This window comes from Peromyscus eremicus, chromosome 4 (assembly GCF_949786415.1).
Source record: "Peromyscus eremicus chromosome 4, PerEre_H2_v1, whole genome shotgun sequence".
Lineage (NCBI taxonomy): Eukaryota > Metazoa > Chordata > Mammalia > Rodentia > Cricetidae > Peromyscus > Peromyscus eremicus.
Genome location: NC_081419.1, coordinates 101,256,880 through 101,277,822, shown reverse-complemented (window position 1 = coordinate 101,277,822; position 20,943 = coordinate 101,256,880). Strand labels below are relative to the sequence as shown.

Below are 20,943 nucleotides of genomic sequence, written 5' to 3'. Positions count from 1 at the left end.
TGAAGTGGCCCATGGCTGTGTCTTCAAGTGTAATACAAAGAAGAAAACAGCCTCCTGAAACTTGGAATCATCCCTCCCTCTTCCTCCTGCGAACTACACCCCACCACACCTCCGGGCCCATCTGAAGAAGCCACTGCTAAAACCCATCAGCCTAAGTATTGCCAAACCACACTGGGCCTCCTTCGGCATCCTAAACCAATTTTGGGTCCAACGGACCTCCAAAGAATCTCTTCCAGGAAGTCAGCCCGTGCCCACGTGGCAGAGCAAGACTGGGGTCCACTTGAAGAGGACTGCTTTGGCTCTTTTTCATTCCTCCATCTTCCAGAGACCCTGGCCCAGTGCCCTGGAAATGTCTGGGGCACTGATTAAGTCCCTAAGAGAGCCCATGGAGCAAAGAGGGTCAAGTGACTCCAGGCTCCTGGCAGGGCACAGATGCCTCACGCCTGTGCTTTATGAGGGGCACCTGCTGGGTAGCGACTGTAGGAGGAGGTTGCTGGCCCAGGAGGGGAGGACTCTGTTCTAGGCTTGCTCTGCCACAGCCTGTCACTCCCAAGGAATGCATCTCAGAGGAGTGGAATTTTGCCAAGGGTGCCAAGCAGAGACTTGTGGCTCCCCAGAAAGAGGTACAGACTTGGGCTGCTCAGAAGACCCTGCCTCCTCAGAGTGACAGGAGTATGGCCTGGGCTGTGTAATAAGCAGTGTCCAAGTCGACCCCTGACTCTTGGACATATATAATGGGTGGGTAGAAAATTCCCCAGAGCTGGCTCTAAGTGGAAGAAACAGCCTGGGTAGCTGGTTTGTCGGGTAGGCGAAGCCTCGGCTTTTCTGAGTGTTACCAGTGATGGTAAGTGAACACAGACTGAGATGATGACCCTCCTCTCAGGAACCCACTTGTGACTCCAAGACCTCAATCTGCCCTTCCTCGGGGAAACTTGCCTAATGCCGGGAAGACAGCTGGGAGGACTGGCCCTGACCTGGAAGCCTCTGGTCCTTGCCATCCCCTTTCCCAGAGAGCCCTCAGTCTGCTGCCTCCTTTAACCAGACTGAAGTCCTGATGCACAGATGACAGAAAGGTCATCTCCCCTCTGGGGACAGGCTTCCTGCCTCCGGGGATCAACAGCCTCAGGGGTTTTGCCCCCAGAGTCTGACAGCTGGAGCTAATTGGCTGACTCAATAAAAAGGGGGTGGGACAGGGTAGGAAGGGCAAGCTAGGGCTCCCGGGCTTTCTGGGAAGGAGGGGCTGGCTCAGGCTCTGTTTCCATGGGAACCACTGGCACAGGCAGGCTCCTCAGGGCGCCAAAAAGGGAAACTTGGCGCAGGTTTCGGCACCTGGCTCCTGGTGGATTCCCTCAGAGATGAGAAAAAGCTCAAGAGCTTATCTCCTACAGGGCAGGAAGGAGCCTTCCCGGGGATGCGCAGGACCCTTGATCCCTTCTTCCACCCCCAGATCCTACTCCAAGAGATCTAGGGAAGGTCCTGTGGCTGCCCAGAATCCCTGAATTTGGTCCCAGCCTCAGAGCCAGAGGACCGTAAAACTGGAGAAGTGTGAAGTGCTTGCTTCGGCTAGGAAGGTTTCCATGCCGCAAGGCCTATGAGGGATTTCACAGAGGTGACTACGGATGGGAGAGATCAGTAAGAAGTGGAAGGACCCTGGGAGTCACTTTAGTGATGTAATCCCAAGGGCTCCCCTTTTTGTCCTGGGCGGAGACTGGTGAGGGGGTAACCTCCCCGCTTCCCCCGTGACTAAGAAGGGTGGGAACGGACCATGTATTAGAGAGAGATGAGAGCCAGGAACAGACCCCGAGTGAGCTCTAGACAGGGGCACTGAGAGGCTGAGAGGCCAGGATTCGGAGCCCTGGAGAAAGAGAAACTGGGGGATGGAGGGACAGGGGGAGGGAGGAAGGAAGGGGAGAGAAGAGGGAGGAGAGAAGAGGCAGAGAGGTGGAGCTAAGACCCGGGAGGGAAATAGGGAGGGTGAAAGGAGTGGGCAGGGGGCGGGGGAGAAGCCTCCAGTGACAATTGCGTCTGGGTCCAAGCAAACATGAGGCAGCTGCCAGCCGGACCAGGCAGTCTGGCTTGTTCGGGCTGCAAAGCGGGAAGGCTGGTGACAGTCCCCTTCAGCAGCGGAGATGCAGAGGGCCAAGGTAGGCGCTGAGGGGCTGGGGGCTTGCCTGGACCTGGGGGAATCTGGTGCTTGGGTGTTGCTCTTGACTAGGGAGTGTCTTTACAGTGTTTCTAGCGCCTTTTTCCTTGATCCCTACTCCTGCTGACCCCAATAAGGGAAAGTAATGGTTGGGAGCATCCTGGCTGGGAGGCTGGAGTCCTGTGGCTCTTTTGGATGCAAGAAGCTCTGGATGATTTAGGCAGAAGAGAAGCTTGAGGTTAGCTCCGTGGCTCGTCCTGTTCAAGTAGGTCCCTGGAGGAGGAGCCAGGGTCGCTGACCCTGAACCTAGCCTCATAGTCTTTAACAAGACAGAGGAGCATGGAGAGGGGTGTCTTTGGGGGGGGGTGGGGGTAGCCAATGAGTGCAGCTTTCAAGGATTTCATTATCCTCCAGTTAGTGAATGAAGACCCCCTTCTTCTTAAAGCGGCGTGAGACCCCCCCAATAAGGCCACAAGCAGCTCCACCTCCATGGGGCTGTTGGGAGACTGAGAGAGAGGGGAGGCAGAGGCACCAGACACAGAGTTCATGAAATAGTTGCGAGGCGAGGGGAAGGATGGAGCCAAGAAAAATCAGCTGTGCCCCAGCTTAGCGCTGACCCTCAGAGAGTCTGGCCTGGAGCCCAGCATGCTGCCCACAAGTCCAGGATGGTCTTGCTTAGGAGGAGAAAGGACCAGATCCAGGTCCAGTTGAACATCCCAAATAAGGAAACCAAGGTCTTATAAGAAGAATAGACACTGGCCTGGCATCTGGCAGTCTCTCTTCCCAAGAGATGGCTTCCTGCCCCCCACTCCCCATGAGGACAAGCAGCCCAGAGAGGGCTGGGGGACTGGTTTCAGGCAGTACTGCCCCAGAGTCCAGGATACCATCCCTGTCCTGTCTGGTCCATTGCCCAGGATACCCAGAAGAATCAGCAGATGAGACAAAGCCTTTTGAGCCCCAGAGCAGGGCACCTTGAAAGGTACTGTCCTTCTTGTCACAAGTGTCCCTAGTAACCTCTGGACTGGCAGGGGAGAGGCGTCAACAGCCCTCTGCTCCAGACTCGTGTGCACACTCAGATCACAAGCGTACTGCGTGCAGCACGGGCTGTGTGCATCCACACACACTGGTGTGAGCGCGGACCTCACAGACATGTAAGCACAGTCACATACACCCTGTGACTGCCGCCCGCCCCCAGCGCCAGGCAGTGGGACTCTGTGTGTCCACAGATACAGGGATTTCTACAGCCTTGTGTACGTAGATGTGCACACAGCTGGCTCTTAATTTCCAGATGCCTCTCTGGGACCTTAACTACCACTAACCCTACCAGAGTGAGTGGCAGAGTCAGTGGTCAGAGTCCCACAGTCCATCTGGCCATTCTCTTGGCCATTGTGACCTGTACTGTGCCCCAAATTGGCTCCTGGGAACCCATGTAGCTCATCATCTAATGCCAGCCCCTGGATTCCTATGCGTAACCTGGTCCACAGAGATGGTGGTCCTGGGTGAAGTCCCCGCTGTCCCTTACTAGTAGGAGATCATGAGACAAGCTTTATCCCTAGTGACAGAAGGCACATCAACTGGCATAGGCTGAGAGTTGGTCCCACATGTCAAAGCCAATAGCCGCCCTCCAGTTCTGCCGCTGCCTTCTCCCCACACATACCCCCCAGCCGTTTCTTTACTGGCACTCACTTGGCCCTGCAGATCGGGCACTGCCATCTTCATTCTAATGCTACCAAAGCTCAGAGTGGGCACTGACCACAATGCCAAGCCTCCTGAGCCAAACCCTGGGTCAGGCGGAGTGAGCCAACAGCATCCAGGTTCTGAGGTGGCAAGGTGGCCGTCCTCATGGATCAGTTTGGCCCTGGGAGCCTCTCCAGCATCTTGCAAGATGGGCTTTGGTTTGTCCTGTTTGAAAAGGCAATCACTGGAAAACCAGACAGGGTAGGAAGGAAGTAGCCCTGAAGGGCTGCCCTTCCCTCTAAGCCAGTGTCCTCAGGCAGCCCAGCAAGTAGTTCTTGGTATTGTTCTTACTCAACAGGGGAGGAACAGAAGCGGGTCCTAGACTGCAATTCATGTTGGAACTGGATTCGAACTCTGCCACAGCACAGGCCCTAAGCACTGGGTGGGGGTGGGAGGCAGGAAAAGACTCCAGAGGAGAGGGGCACGCCTTTATCCAAGCAGCCATGAGGGTTGACTCTAGAGTTTGTGACCTGTCTGTACCCTTAGCCTGCTACTTAGTGACACAAGTTCGACTCTGCCCTAGCCGTGACCCACACCTGCATTAGCCCCTCCTTCCCTTTCAGGACTGTGGATCCAGATGTGTGAATGAAAGAACCCAAGCTCTCCTCCCTCCTCCTTTCTTTTCTGTTTCTTATAGCCCAAGCGGGCTTTGCTATGTGCCAGAGGATGACCTTGAGCTCCTGGATCCCCCTGCCTCTACCTGCTGAGCAGTGGGATTACAGATGTGCGCCACTGTACCCAGTTCACGCAGGGGCCAAAACCCAGGGCTTCATCCACACCAGATTAAGCGTTCTAGCAATTTAGCTCACCTCAGCCCAGTCCCCGTTCCTTATCCTCACCTTCCTCAAAAGTGGAGAGCTGTTTAGCTCACTCGGGCTGGCTTTAGGGGCACCCTCTGCTCCCTCGGCCCCCTGGTCCTCACTGGGATTCTCAGGAGCAGTTGCAGGCTCCCAGATATGGCTTCTGTGAGGGCTTTCAAGGCAGAGGAGGAGGAGGGGAAGAGCTTCTGCCCTGACCAGCCCTGCCCCGTCGTCGTCGGGAAGTATGCACGGTGTGGGTGACTCAGAGTGCTCCCCCAGCTCCCAGCCCCAGATGACTGATGTTTCCCCCCTTGAACAGGTGCATCTGTCAGCTGTGATCAGCCCACATCCCAGAACACCACAGAGCAGCCACGTGACAGTGCCAAAGCTAGAGCGGGGGGGGGGGGGGGGAGCTGGCAAGGCCGGGGCCAGCCGAGAGGGGCCTGTCCCTCAGCTCTCCCACCCTGGCCTGTCACAGCACTCTGCCCAGCGGCCCTTCCATCAGACTTGGGCTCCACTCACACTCCGTGAGGCAGGACAGAGACACTAGACAGAGGCATCATCTCCAGCCCTGTCACCCCTGCCTTTCCCTGCCTCCAGTGTATGGGTGACTTCTGGGACAAAGAGGAGATCTTCTCCCCTGGTGCCATTCCTATGCCAGGCCTTGTGGTAAAAGCCTCTCTCCAGACAGGCTCTCAGGGCAGTGGTCCCGGGCAACTCAGTTCTAGCTAGGGCTCTGTCGACATGCCACTGAAGCAAACTTCCCCTTCTCTGGGCCCCCAACTTCCCACTGGGAACTAGGCTATGCCCATAGCCACTGCCTGGGCCCCAGATGGGCTCAGGCCTTTGTGTTGTCCTATGGACAACTGGGAATACCATACTGCAACTCCGTCCAGTGTCCCATAAGTATATAGAAAAGCCACTGGGCAGTCAGCACCTATCCTCACTATTTGGTACTAGAGAGTCCTGGCTGCAGGAAGTGGCTTGGTGAGGGCTCAGGCCTGCCCCTGTGGTCTGTAAGCCCTGGCTCTGTATCAGATGGGGCTGGGATCAGCTCTAGCTCCTTCATATATCAGCTGTGTGATCACAGACAAGCTACTTCGCCCCTCTGTGCCCAGGTTCTCATATCACCAATCTCCTAGAAGGATAAAATCTTTTAATAACACATGTAGCCTGGACCTTGCATGTCTGGTTGCTGGAGTACAACCGAGGAAGGCATCCTGACAGAGACAGGTTACCAATGAGCAGCTTAGGTCAACCCGAGTTAATGGAGTGTCCTCATTGTCAAGGACGGGGGAGCTCTTGTCCTGGCAAGTTAGCAGGTACCAGACACAAGGCCAGGGCAGCTCAGTTCCATCCTCTGCTGCTGCAACACCTTGAATCTAAGGCCCAGGGATCTGTACATACACATGTGTGCACATGTGCAGGTATGTACCTCCCAGTATGTATGTGCACCCTCCCACCTACAGGGACATGTGACTGTCTCAGCCTCCCCTGCCAGGATGAACTACCCGGCTCACATCTGTCTGTGCCCAGGAGTGGGCGGAGAACTTAGGCTCTCAGAGCTTCCTCGTCCCTGGGGGCCTGCATGACACATCACCCACCACTGCTTGCTGCCATCTGTCCCATTCGATGGAAATAGAGCAAACAACCAGTGGGTGCTGGGTGAGCCAGCATGCATCTAGGCAGTCCGTCTAAAAGGAGGGGTGCAGGTTCACCCCACATCTGTCTCAGACCCTGGCCTCAGGACAGTCTCCATGGAAAGCACCCATTCCCTATCAAGGCCCCAGAATTTCTGTCTGGTGGGATGAGTACTCTAACCCTTAGCTGCACTTCTAATTTACAGAGTAGAGGTTTGGGGGTTGGGTTGTTTGGTTTTTAATAAAAACGAGCAGCCAGTCGATGCAGTCCCCAGGCAGCAGACCCCTCCTGACCAGGTGGGCATGGTCATTTAGCTCTCCAGGCACAATGTTCCCGAGTTTAGGTTTTGGGGGTCGCTCTTTGCTGCCTTGTACAAGCAACACAGCCCCTAACTCGGACCCAGGAAGACAGTGATAATTGCCATGGTGGGGTGGGGAGGCTTGTTTGTGTGCATTACCTCACCTATATTTCCTCTGGGAAGGCATACCGTGATCCCTATCTGCAGATGAAGAAACCGAGGCTTAGGGTACTTGGTCCAGGATCACCCAGTGAGGACATGGGGGCCCAGCGTTCAAGTCTCCAGCTGACTGGCCATGGGCCTCTTCCCTCTGCACTCCGCTGCCTGAAATAACTCCAGCCTGTCCCCAATCCCCTCAGCAAGGTGTGGCCTCTGCACCAGCTTTTAGAAAACTTCTCACTGCTCTTTCCACCCATGAGGCAGTGTGCTTGCTCTTGTGGTGTGTGTGTGTGTGTGTGTGTGTGTGTGTGTGTGTGTGTATGCACTTTGCATGCACATTTATGCCTAAGATATACCTCTGGAGAACTGCTAGATATTTTAATAGAAACGTGTCAGAACTCTCCACAGCCTTTAGCCATGCAGCATTTGGCTAGCATATCCCCACTGGATGCCTCTACCAATCTTTCCCAGGCTGATATTTGGAATTCTCTGGGGCCAGGGACTATACTAGCTGCCAAAGTTCTCACCTTTGGGCACCCCAATAGTCTGACTCCATCTTCTTGCTAGACAGACCCTCACAGGAGAAGGTGTTCCCTGCAAATCATGAGCAGTGTGCAGGGCAGCTGCCCCACGGGCACCCAGGGAACCTGTGTAGGGTGAGGACCCACATAGTAGGGTATTGGGGTCAAGGGGCTGATGTGGTGAGAACTCTTGGGACAACAATATCTAGTGCCTAGCTGGACCACCATCAAGGTAGATAGAGGCATGAGGGGCATGCTGCTCCCTCTGTCTCCATGGGAACAGGTTTCCGATCCTAACATCACTGCCTACATCCTAAACATCTGGCATTCGCCTCTCCACTCCATCCCACATGCACAGGTACGCAGGTCAGGGTACAATCTTTGGAAGTCACTTCTTTTCTTTACCAAATCCCCAGGATTGGCCACAAGTGCATCCACCACTAAGCTGTCTCATCAGCAAAGGAAGCTTTTACTGAGCTAAGCACAGTGAGAAAGGACAGAGACCCCACGTCCACTTTGCCCAGTTTTCCTAGAGAAAATTCCCACAATATCATATTGGGCCTGGTGGCACATGTCTAGAATCTCGGTACCTGGAGGGTAGAAGCAGAAGGATCAGGAGCACACTGTGAATTTGATGCCAGCCTGAGATATATGAGACCCTGGCAAAAAAGAAAGAAAGAAAGAAAGAAAGAAAGAAAGAAAGAAAGAAAGAAAGAAAGAAAGAAAGAAAGAAAGAAAGAAAGAAAGGAAGGAAGGAAGGAAGAAACAAAGAAACAAAGAAAACAAAGAAAAGAACTAGTACAAGCTGGGTGTGTATTGAAGGCCTTTAATCCTCAAGAGACAGAGCCAGGTGAATCGGTGAATTTGGGGCTAGCCAGGTCTAAATAGTGAGACCGTATTAAAAAAAAAAACAAAACCCAACAAGCACAATATCCTACCCGTGATATGGACACTGATGCAGACACCAATGTCATTCAAACCGCCCCAGTGTCCTGTGTGTGTGTGTGTGTGTGTGTGTGTGTGTGTGTGTGTGTCTGTTAGAACGTTGTCAACTGTAGTTCATGTATCCATCCATCACTGCCATCAAGGTACACAACATACGCAACAAGGGAGCTCTGTCCCCAGAGGTCCTTCTGGTTTACCTTTTTGTAACCACACTTTTCTTCTCCCCCTGCCCTTCCCCCACCCGATTCTTGGCCTTTTAATCTGCTCTCCATTGCTAACAGGCTGTCACTTCAGAATGCTGTGTAAATAGACTCACGTGGCATGTGACCTTTCAGGATTGGCTTTTTTGTTTAGCTTAATTCTGAATCTACATCGGAGTTGTGATGAGTGTCCAGGTCCTCTCTTCTCAAGGTTTGGAATTTCTGGGACAACTGTAGCACCTTGGTTTCTTCGTTCCTCCACTGAGGGACATCTGGCTGCTTCCAATTTGGGGCTCTTACAAATAAGACTACCATGAATATTCAGTTAGACGTTTTTGTTTGAACATAAATTTTCAACCACCTGGGACAAACACCGAAGCGTGTAATTGCCAGGCTATGTGTTCGCTCCATTGGCCAAGAACCTTCGAGCTGTTCTGCAGAGCGGCTGAAGCATTCTGTTTTCCCAGCGGCCGGGCCGCAGTGGCCCAGGGTCCCCATCTGCAGTGCTCTTGCTGTGGTCGCTATTTTTTTATTTCAGGCATGATTTTTTAATGTGTTTATTTGTGTGTGTGTGTGTGTGTGTGTGTGTGTGTGTGTGTGTGTAAGTAGGTGTCAGAGGACAATCTGTGTTTATTTGTGTGTGTGTGTGTGTGTGTGTGTGTAAGTAGGTGTCAGAGGACAATCTGTGTTTATTTGTGTGTGTGTGTGTGTGTGTGTGTGTGTGTGTATGTGTGTGTGTGTGTAAGTAGGTGTCAGAGGACAATCTGTGTTTATTTGTGTGTGTGTGTGTGTGTGTGTGTGTGTGTGTAAGTAGGTGTCAGAGGACAATCTGTGTTTATTTGTGTGTGTGTGTGTGTGTGTGTGTGTGTGTAAGTAGGTGTCAGAGGACAATCTGTGTTTATTTGTGTGTGTGTGTGTATGTGTGTGTGTGTGTAAGTAGGTGTCAGAGGACAATCTGTGGAGTCTGTTCTCTCCTTCCACCTTTGTGTGGGTTGTAGAAATCGAACTCGGGGCGTCAGGCTTGCGCTGTAGGTGGTTGAGCCACTGAGCGTCCTGCTGGCTCTCCTGGTGGTTTTCAGTGGGCATTTCCCTGGCGGCAGAAGATGGCATTCCCCAGGGGCTATGTGCCATCTCTGTTCCCTTTGGTGACATGCCTGTGTGTTTTTCTTCTGGATGGATTGTCCTTTTACTGTGGAGTTTATAAAGTGAGGGGCTCCGGGTACCAGGCCCTATGACAGAAAGAACAATTTACACAGGTACACACACACACACACACACAGGTACACACACACACAGGTACACACACACACACACACACACACACACAGGAGTAGTCTCAGAGTTGACCTTTCTGGAGTGACCGGAGAAGGCAGAATAATAAGCTATAGTCCGTATATACTCTGTTGCTGCAGGGAGATGTAGCAACAGACTTAGATGGAGGCACATGGGAGTGACCTAGTTAGAACAATGCTCCAGGGGCCTGACCCCTGAGTGTGGCCTTGAGCATCCAGAGGACAAGTGTCCAGTGCAGGGATCCGCAGATGCCCATGCAGAGCTGTGGAGAGAGGCAGCCTGTGAGGAGCAGAGTGAGCTGGGGGCAGGCACATGACACGGTTTGATCTGCAGAGTGACAGGAAGCCATCAGGGATGCCAAGCGGGGGCAAACAGATGTTTCACTTCTGCCCCACTGTCCTCACTGATCCAGCAGCCCTCACTCTGTCCCCTCCCCTCACAGAAGCCCGGAGGGTGAGGGGGCAGTGGGGTCACCTCCCTCCCCTCGATGCCTTTGAGCCTGGGAGGCAAGAAGAGGGTGTCAGAAGAGCTATTTAACATTCCTGGGCAGCTCAATCAGACCCTCTCCCAGACAGACAAGTGTCAAATATTCATGAGGATGACCCGTGCTCACCCCTCCCTGCTCCTGGCTCCCTCACAGTGTGCTGGGCCCAGGCCATGGGCTTGACTCCTCTGTGGGGAGGTATGGACAGGCTGGCTCCATTCCTCTGCTCTTCCTTCTCTTCAGAGATCTCTGCTACCTCAAGAGGGGAAACTGTCACAGCCCTTGTCCAGAGAGGCTCAAAGAAAGAATTCTGGCCACCCATCCAGACAGGAATCCAGTCCAGGTGTCCAGACATCACTCTGACTCTCTGCCAGGGAGAAATATGGCACCACGACCCCCTAGCCCAGGGCGTTCATAAACAGTTGCTTTTGGAGACTATAGATCTGATTAGGGAGCTTGGGGAGCCCAACCCCCACCTTCTGAAATCTCTCCAGGGACCTAGTCCCATGAACCTTTGGAAGTCTGTGGCCAAGATTACCCAAACTTTGGAGTCAGAATGCCATGTTACAGTGTGGTATGTCCCCAATCTCCTCACGGATTAGTTTTCTTGCCTGTAAAAATGTGGCGCCAGCCACCTGTCCGGGCTGTGACGACCTGATGAGCTGAGCTCAGCCCAGCATGCACTGAGGGGTCTCAGCCTGCCCTGTAGGGGAAATCCCAGGGTCCACCACACCTATCTAGGATTTGAGAGAAAAATCTACAGGTGCCAGTGCTTCAGGTGGGGGCAGGGGTGAGTGGGGGGTGGGGCTTATAACGAGTAAGAGTGACCCTGTTAGCGGTTTTGAGGATCTCGGTTTCTTTTCCCCTCCCCAGTGCAGAGTCCTGAGCAATGAATTCATGAAATAATGAAACACCAGCTGCCCGACCCACCCTGCCCCCGCTCCTTGACCAACACACCGACTTTATTCATCGAGGCCATTTCTCTCCTGAATGAGATATTTAATAATGTAGAAGGTGCCTCTGACCCAGCCAGGGCATGGTGTGTGTGTGTGTGAGCACGTGCCTGCGTGTGGATCTGTGTATGCGTGCATGAGTACATATACGTGTGTTTGAATATGCAAGTGTGTAAGCACAATATGTGTAGGGAGATGCCTCCTTGCCCCTCCCTGGCACCCCCTTCCCTTCACACCAATGTTCCTCACTGCCAAGTGAGCCTTGGAGAAGGGGAGGAATGTTGGGGTGTTGCTGAGGGTATAATGGGGTTACTGCTATGAGCCAAGACCATACCTGTCCCATTGCAGGAGACAGGGCGTAGACAAAGCAAAGCAGACGCCCAGAGGGGCTGTCACGGCTGCCACCTGCCACCACTAGGGACTGATGATGACGGACAGCCAGGACTGAAGGGCAGTATTGCTCGAGGCAAACAAATGTCCCTGCTCTGAATCCTCCACAGTGGCTCCAGGCTGACCTTTTCTGATTCACACCTATTCAAATTCAGTTCCCACTATCTCAACAACCCCCAGGGCCCCCTAATCGGCTGGCCAGACGGCCGGCCACGGACATGCTTCTTTAGGTCCTCGAGTTTGGTGGGTGTTCCAGGTGGTCACACAGATTTTTATCTACCCTCAGCTCATTTCCAGGTGAAAACTCAGGCCCCGAAAGGCCCTTTGCTAGGAGAAGGGAGTGCACCGACCTCACTGTGGCTCCTGTGTGAACCTGCTCTCGGTTCTCTAAGGAACTATTCAGCTCTGGCAGCCTAGCTTGTGGAGGGGCGAGCTTAAGATGAACAAGTCTGGGCTCACTTCTCTGGAGCCTTCTCCTGGGGACCCACCCTATGCCAGAGCCTGAGTGCAGAATGGAAAGAAACCGTGGAGCAATGGTGGGCAACAGAGCTCCCCTCCCCCCTCTCTCTCTCTTTCTCTCTCTCTCTCTCTCCTTCTGTGTGTGTGTGTGTGTGTGTGTGTGTGTGTGTATGTGGGGGGGGGTGTGTGTATGTGGGGGTGTATGTGTATGTGTGTGTGTGGGTGGGTGTGGGTGTATGTGTGTGTGTGTGGGTGTGTAGGGGGTCCTCCAACCAGCACTGCTGTAGCCCCGTAGAGCCAGCTCCAGATGGAGTTAGGACTGGCCTCACCCAGGATATCAGAGTGGGCTACAGGATCCTCTGGAGGTCCCCACGGCGAGCCTGTATTAACCCTCCATGTCTATTCCCTCTGCAGGAAGCAATGAAGGCATCAGATGGCAGCCTCCTTGGAGACCCCGGACGCATACCGCTGAGCAAAAAGGAAGGCATCACGTGGCAGAGGCCACGGTTCACCCGCCAGGCCCTGATGCGTTGCTGCTTAATCAAGTGGATCCTGTCCAGTGCTGCCCCACAAGGCTCAGGTAGGACAAGCATGACAGGTCCAGAGAGAGAGGGTATATAGATCGCTCTGAGTTCCGTCCTTCCTGAGGCCGCAGAGGCCACCTTGGACCGTACCGCCTCCACCTCTGTTGGGAAATCGTGTCTCTGTCCATTCAAATCCTCTTCTCACCGATGCCTTGTTCCGCACAGAACTGAGCTCTAGTGCAGGACTGTAGCGCGGAACCACAGCACATGGAGACTGAGGGCTGGGATCATACACAGGTTTTCCTCAGAGTGGCTGGGATATGGAGGCAGGCTGGAGGCTATGAAGCCAGGCTCTGCCTCACCCAGCACTCACCTGTGGAGCTGGCTTGAACATCTCACACGTCCTTTCTAAGTTCTCTATCTGTGGGTGGCTCTGGACCCACCCACAGGGCAGAGTTGTAAAATACCTTAATCTAGTTCTTGCCCCATGTACCCAGAAACTGCAGTTGGCATTCTGGAGTGTTCATGGTATGGGGATGGGGTTGGCAGCAAGAACTGTGCTGTGCTTATTCACGGCTATTTGGGGTATTTGCCAGGAGTGATAGTACAGAAAATGTAGAGACAACCTCACAGAGCCTCTGCAGTCCTTATACATATACACTCACACCTTTGCACACATCAGTGTGCGTACACAAACGTGTACAAGCACCATGCAAGTGGAAGTGCAGCCCCATACCAGCATGCCAGGATCAGTTGCAAGGTCCCTCCCCATACCACATGTGTTTTTGATGGCACAGATGCATGTGTGAGAGTCTGTCACTGAGACAAGGTACATGCTTGGCCAGGAGACCTGCTTTACATTTTCTTAAACAACTCAGCTCTCTTGTTGTGTGATTTCCAGGGAGCCTCAGTCTCTTTGTCAGACAATAGGCACAGTCCGTGTTCCTAGCCTCCCGGGTTGGATGGTGCTCATGAGTAGAATGGAGGTAGCAAGCACAGTGGCCTGCACATGCATCTGCATGGGGGAACAGGGCTGCTGCGTCCTAAGACTCCATCTTTATCTGCAAAGCCCACCCCAAGTAGCTCTTTGCTCTATTCCATTCCACAAGAACCTTTGTGTGCTTCTCTGTCACTGTTAGCTGACGTTTGTCCCTGAACCTTTCCCACAGAAGGCACTAGAACATGTGGGGAGACTTCATGCCCCCCCCCTTAGCTGTTTTGTGGACCCGCAGGCAGCAGAATGTGTTGAGTCTACCCTCACAGTGCTGTGTGATTTGCACTGGGGTGAAGTGTTTCCCATCCTCCACCACAGTGGGCACCACCACAGTGTGGCACTTTTGTGTGGCCTCTGAGTGTGTCCAAGGGACTCAGCTCTCCCCTAGATGGCTCATCTTTCTGTCCCCTTCAAACTCAGAGTCCCCCCAGTATCTGTCATCCTGAGTGACAGTTAGAATCAAGGGCTTGCTGGAACCCTCTGTTTTCCTTCATGATGCCCACTTCGACCCACAGACCTGTTACTGGGCAGTAGCGGTTCTGGATGGGGCGGCACACCACCCAGATGTGCACACACCATCCAGATGTGCACACACCATCTGTGATGGCAATGCATGATGAGTTGGGTGGAGAAGTCAGAAAGCAAGCAGGGTGTGTTCATGGTCACCACAGGATGGGAACAGTCACTCCAAGGGCAGGGTGGCTTCTTTTTTTTTTTTAAGTTTTTTTTTTATTTAGTCCTATATGTAATTTCTAGTTTTGGGTCTTTTGTTTTTTTGTTTGTTGTTTGTTTTGTTTTTGTTTTGTTTTTTGAGACAGGGTTTCTCTGTGTAGTTTTGGCCCCTGTCCTGGATCTCACTCTGTAGACCAGGCTGGCCTCGAACTCACAGAGATCCACCTGGCTATGCCTCCTGAGTGCTGGGATTAAAGGTGTGCACCACCGCCCGGCTCAGGGTGGCTTCTTAAAGGGCAGGGCCTTTTCCCAGTCACTCCCTTCAAAGGTACTCACTAGAGGGTAGGGCCAGGACAGCATGGACCAGTCCAGCCCAGCCTGTGTTTGCATGGATGGGCATGTTTATCAGAAGTTGCTAGGCACTGAGAGGAGAGATGATGGATGGGAAGCAAGCCACAGGAAGCAGGTCCTGCAGCCCATCTCTTGCCTCATTTTACTAGGAGTCCACAGGTACTAAAAGAGATTAAACGGCTCATCGGGTTCTCCAGAGATTGGAACAGGGATACCACAGACTGAGGAACAGACCCCATATGTCCCGCCTCCCTTGGGCGGGCCTCAGTTACTCCTCTAAACACATCTATCTGCATCCCTTAAGGAGGACGCCATTGGTGTATCCACACTGGAGGTTTTACGTGCATGTGAAACGCCGTGCTCTGGTTGATGAGTCGGCTTCTCGGCTCTGGCTGCACAGAACAATAAGCGGCATTCAGGGCATCTCCCTCACATGTCCAGGGAGGCCTGCCACGGTATCCTGAGCATCGGGTGCCTGTGGCAGCCCAGTGGCCCAGACACTGTCCTTGTTGTTGGTTTTTTTCCATTCAGCAGTAGGATCAGAAGAACAGATATCTGAAATGACCGAGAGTGGAGGTCAAGGCCCAGCACAGCGTCCCCAAGATTTGAGTGAGTTGGGACCTAAACACAGAATGGGCAAGACTCAGGGACCTCAATGTGGTGGTACAAGGACTGGTCCAATTATGGCTGTGCCCTGAGGGGGACTGCCCAAGATGGAGTTAGGAGGGGGACAGCAGCAGTGGTCTCTAAGATTCATGGGCCCAGAGGGTGGGGTAGGGCAGGCAGCTTGACCTTCCTTCCCACCCAGAAGCACCCATCCCTGCTCCAGAGCCCCAGGGACATCTCCTCCTCTGTGTGCCAGAACTGTGACTCTGGCCTGCTCTGTGGGTGGCCCTTCCTGGCCGAGTGCCTTCTGAGGCATGGTTTCAGGTGTAGCTGATGCCACCCACTGGACAGACCTGCTCCTCAAGTCTGCCTCCCTAGGAGGCCTGCGAGATTTGGGTTTCTTCAGTTATCTGACTTAGAATAAACTCCTTCCCAGAATGGCCTGGGGTCCTGGCAGCCTGAGTTAAGCAGAAGGCAGAGACCCTGGGTTTTGGGGAAGGTCACAGCAGCTCTGGAGGAGCAGGGAACCAGTGTGTGGTGAAGCTCAGGCCCAGCGGCCAGCATGGGAAATGCCTCCCTGATGAGCAGGGCTTGCTTCCCTGCTGCACTACACCGCCATTCACAGAACTGAGAACTCACGCGCTCCTACCTCTCCCCTGGAGTGTAGGCCCACAGGCTCATCAGCCATTCAAGTCACAGGGTCAGTTCAGCTTCAAGAGAGGACAGATGGACTCCCTGCTCCTTGAGCGGCAGCACCAAGTGGCCATCTTTAATCCACTCCAGAGTCCCAGAGTTCTCAACAGAGCAAACCAAGCTTCACTCCTTAGAAGACTACACCAGCTTTGGCCCTGCCCAGGGAGCTACTATGATCCCCGTCGATGAGTGTCATTGGGATTCCCAGAGAAGCCACTGAGCTGAGACACTATCCTCCTTGTTACTCTGTGTAGCTGGCCCACACACTCTAACTGATTAGAGTATCCCAAAGGAGCCAGGTAACATCTCAGCCTCTGGGGCAACAGCCCCATGGGTATCTCCCCTTGGGGCTTCTTCCTCCAGAATCTAAATTCTCTTACCCAGAACCCAAAGAATTGGAGACAAGGGAGGTACTGAGTGGGTAGGGTGATTGAAGGACCACCTCCTGGCTTCACCTGGTCCCTGTGCCACCTTCTGGACAGAGAGGTAGATCGTGTTTAGTGCCGTATCCTGTGCACCATCATGCCTGAATCTTGCAGCTGCTTCCAGCCATTCCCAGTCTTTAGTAGGCACCTCTGTTATTCCGGCTGTGCCAGGAGTGGAGAGCAGGGAAGAATGGCAGAACAAACCCCTTGACCAATGACAGTGATGTATGTGATCTCTGTGTGTGGTATGCACAGCAGCGGGAGTGCTGGAGGGTCTGTAACCAGGGGCTAGGCAACCTTAGCGAGGCTTAAGAATGGCCCCTTGTCTACCATCGAGAGATGCAACTGAGCTTGGCTGCCCCCTGCTGGCTGACTGGGCACATGACACCAGCTGCAGCCACCACGGCTGCCAGAAGAGGCAGCGCTTCTCTTGAATGCTGAGTAATGTAAGTCAAGTGGGATAAATGGTACTTTGTTTATGTGCAGGTGCTGAAGTGGCTAGAAGGAGAGGCCACTTGGCTCCTAGGCTGTCAGGCACCTGCCAAGCCCTGGCACCCTCTCAAGAGCATTTAGAAAGGATTCATCCCCCGAATGGGTCCTTCTCCGACCATGCCCCTTCTACCTCCCTGACACCTGACCCCATGGTTAACCACAGGCCATGATCAATGGCAAACACTCTCTCAGGCCACCTCTCCTTCCAGGCAGTGCATGAAGCTGTGTGCAAAGCAGCTGTGCACAGCATTCTCCCCACCACCACAGAGAGAGGGAAGATGTCCCTTTCCATTGCCCTTGCCCTGAGGGGCTTCACTGCTTGGTGGCACCTTTCCTGCCCCTCTGCCTGTCAATAACATGTGATTTCCCTCCTTAAACAGTCTAAGAGACTCCTGTGAGAAATCGGCAAAGCAGCAGGGGGCCTGGGCTGCCTGCCTACCTGTCCTCTCCACCCCCTGCATAGTCTGCCCTGGCTTGGACCTCACCACATCAGTACACGTGGTGATAAAGAGATGCACACACAACCCACTAGACCTGAGACTAGAGGTAGATGCCCAGTTCCTGGCGGTTAGCCAGAGCGCATGGCACCCTGGCACCTACAGCCTTCAATATGTCTCTACAACAGCCCTGTAGCCAGCAACTAGCTGTATGCAAAGGGAAAAAAAATATTGCCAAAGAAACATGTTTTTCTGGAAAACTGAGCGCATGCCATTCTCCTGTTGGGACCTGCATGGACCCCGAAGGTGTCACAACTTGCCTTAGACACAGTTTTTGCAGTTACTGAATATGCTGGGTCCATGCACCCAAGGCTAGACCTGCCTGCTGGGCCTGCTGCAAAGCCTTTGTGTGTGCTCAGTCAACAGCTCGGAGCAGCATACATGACCAGGTACACCACAAGTGTCACCAAATACTGCACTTTTTTTTTTCGCCTGGTAGAGTGTGCAACACACAACAGTTCACCTTTCACTTTCCGGGAGGCGACTTGACTCGCCTGCATCTGTCTGTAGCAAAAGCCCTGAGGAACAGCGGCTCCCTTTGAGTTAGGAAGTGACGAAAGTTGGCAAGCTTGGTTCTTCAGCTGTTTCCTACTCAGTCGCAGTTATGACATCATTCCAGGCAAAGGGAAGGAAACATGGAAGGAGACAGTGCTGCTGCTTGTGTCAGTCAAGTAAAACAAGCGCAGAAAGTTCTAGAAGACTGTTTGCATTCATTGGCCAGACCTAAGCCACACAGACCGCAAGGAACATGGAAGAATGGCGCTGTTGTTTTCCTGTTTTTCTTTGAGATAGGATCTCAGTTATTCGGTGTTGGCCTCAAACTTGCTGTGTAGTCGGGGATGACCTTGAACTTCTGATCCTCTGGTCTCCAATCCCAGAGTGATGAGATTAAAGGTGTGAGCCACCACATCTATTTTTTTTTTCCGGTGCTGGGGATTGAACCCAGGGCTTCACGCATGCCAGCCAAGCATTCCTGACTGCACTACATTCCCAGCCCTAGAAGAGCAGTTTCTTACTGGGCATATTTCTCCTCCTGACAGATCCTGATGTCTATAAGCAAAAGCTAAGAGAAGGCCCGCAGAACGTCACTCTTGATCACATAGAGCTCACAGGGCCATTTGGATGATTGGGTGCCTCCTTGGTAGCCAGAGGACCTCAGCAAGCTTCTGGCATTTAGTAGGTGTTCAGTAAAGGGAGTTAGAAGTTCCTGCTCCAGCCACGCTCTCGATTGTCCCCTGTCCTCATCAGAGAGACCACTTCCTCTCCCCATTGTCTTCCTCTCAGACACTCAGGTAGGATGGGAGCCTGGGTGGTAAGTAGAAGCCAGGAGTAAAGAGGAAGCCAAAGGCTGGGGCAGGGTGGCAGCAGGCTGCAGAAAAGCCCTGGGCCTGTGAGATTCACACCCTGAGCTGCGAGTCACACTGGTGCCACCTCCTCCTAAGGTGCCAGAGCAGATGCCCACCCCCAGCCAGGCTTTCTGCAGCTGCTGACACTCTCATCTGGGGACCAGTGAGCTCCTGGGTCCTGGGGACTGAAGGGGTAAGCTCAGGTACCACTCAGGCTCAGGCTCAGGGAGACGTAGTAGATCCTGGGCGAGGGCTGAAAGGCTGTTAGTCTAGGGTGCTTTGCTGGGAGCAGGAGACATCAAGAGAGGCCAAGAGATAGGCTAAGACCAAGAGAGACATTAAAAGACTGAAAGAGAGACAAGCTAGAAGTGGGGGAGGGGGCTCCTCCCAAAAGAAGGGTGCTGAGCCGAGAGTTGGGAGAGGAAGGAGGAACAGGACCCGGGCAGCGCCATGTCAGGGTGTGGAGAGGGCTGCTCCCCGAGACTGCAGGAGTGTCAGCATGGCTGTAAGAAGCACCTGGGTGACATCATCAGTTTCTTCTTCCGCTTCATCTCCGGGAACCTGGCTCGAGGTGAGGGTTGCCTTGCTGGGACAGGGGTCCCAGGTGCTGGAAGATGACATTGGGGGGGGGGGCTGGGGACTGTGGCCCCTCCTCTAGGGGCAGTGATAAAAGGACTGGGGGTGTGGAAGCAGGATCAGTCTCTGAGCCTTGGACATCTGCATAGTGACCTCTGCCCCTCAGAGGGCCAAGCCAAGGCTCTCGGACTCAGAAGTCTGGAGAGAGACGGGCTGGCTGGGGACGATTCTTATCTTCCTAGTGGGTACAAACCCAAGCCTGCCTAACTGCTCTGGAGAGCCCTCCCTGTCTTACACAAGAAGGCTCCCCCGACCCTGAATGCTCCTCAGCTCCCTTCCTCCCTGAGGACTCCTCTCCCATCAGAGACAATATGGACCTGTCATGCAGAGGGGAGCGAGGAGAAGAAAGGGAGCCAGTGTGTGAGACTGTGTAGAGAAGCTATGTATCAATGATAGCCTTCTTCAACCCCTCAGAAGCCCACTCATCTGGAAGCCTTGGCAGGAGGCAAGGGGATCCTTCCGGCCTATGGCCTAGATCCGGCCTGGGGGTGGGGGAGGTTTCAGAGTAGGACGTGGCTATGTGGCTTCCTCTGCTTCTCATCCAGGCTTGGCAGGGTCTGCTGGCTGGCAGTGGGCACTTCCATACCCAGAAGGGGAGGGAATCCTGCAGATGGGGACCTGAGAAATGAAGTATTGAGAGCTTCAGACCTTGAAGCTCAGGACCCCCCCTAGGCTCTTTTGTCCTATCCCGTTATTGGAAGAAAAGGACCTAGGCTAAAGTAGTCACATGACTCCCCAAAGAGACTTATTATTAAATCCATCAAACGAAGATGAGCCCTCCTAGGCATGTGACACACAAAGCAGCCTTCTGCTTCAGGGAGATGTCAGCGGCCCAGAGGGGTGACATGCTAGCAGTGAGCAGCCAGGCTGGAGCAGTCGACCTCACTCTCTGGGGTGGACCCTGTCGCCTGCCTGTCTTCTCTCCTGCCCAGTCCGGGGCACCTACATGAGAGCCAGGCACACCCAAGCTCTGTCAGGTTAACAAACAGCATTTTATTGTTGCCGTGTGTGCACACACAGTCTTGCGGCTTGTGCATAAGGATCAGAGGACAACTCTGTGGAGTCAGCTCCCTCCTTCCACTTTAACCTGGGGATAGAACTCGGGAACCAGACTCATGTGGCTAGGCCTTTACCTATAGAGATACCCCCATCCCCACCCCCGCCCCCGCCCACAAAGAAAGTTTTAAGAACAAAGGCAGGAAATGCAGTAGCTTTGCCCATCCCCCAATCTATGGGACAATGATGGCTTAGAACACCAGAACAATGAGAAATGAAAGGACAGAAGTCCGCCACCATCAAGGGGTCCAGAGGGAGGTCAGAGTCCGGCCGGTGTAGGCAGCTCCGTGGGGCCGGGAGGCAGACCTAAGAGCCCAGGGTTAGCAAGCCTTCTAGATTTTTCAGAAGAAAGGGAATCTTTCCATGTCTTGTCATCTGGTGGCTTTTCCTCTCCAGAAGGTCTGTTGAGAGGAGGGTGGAATTAAAGATGGCAAGACCAGACTAGCCCCAGGAGAGACTCCAGGGAGCCAGGACCGGGATTGAGGGATACAATGGAAGCCACCAAGACACTGGCCATGACCCTGCTTCAGGACCTCGCTGTTCCTGCTGTCTAGGGACTTTGAGCTCTTGCCTGACTACACTTGGTTGGCCCCTCATCTGACGTGTGTGTGTGTGTGTGTGTGTGTGT

At 53.6% G+C, this 20,943-nt stretch overlaps 1 protein-coding gene across 3 annotated transcripts in view; it reads left to right on the top strand.

Annotated features, from left to right (window-relative positions):
- Positions 1-351: 351 nt before the first annotated feature.
- The window catches only part of Kcnip3 (potassium voltage-gated channel interacting protein 3), a 74,151-nt gene continuing 53,559 nt past the window's right edge, over positions 352-20,943 (top strand). The window contains exons 1-2 of one of the 3 annotated variants that reach the window (XM_059261362.1): positions 352-623; positions 12,438-12,603. In XM_059261362.1, the coding sequence (XP_059117345.1) occupies positions 453-623; positions 12,438-12,603 (337 nt within the window). In that variant the 5' untranslated portion in view covers positions 352-452. Of the gene's footprint in view, positions 624-1,996; positions 2,145-12,437; positions 12,604-20,943 lie in introns of those variants that run through there. The other 2 variants (XM_059261363.1, XM_059261364.1) reach the window with 2 other exon arrangements.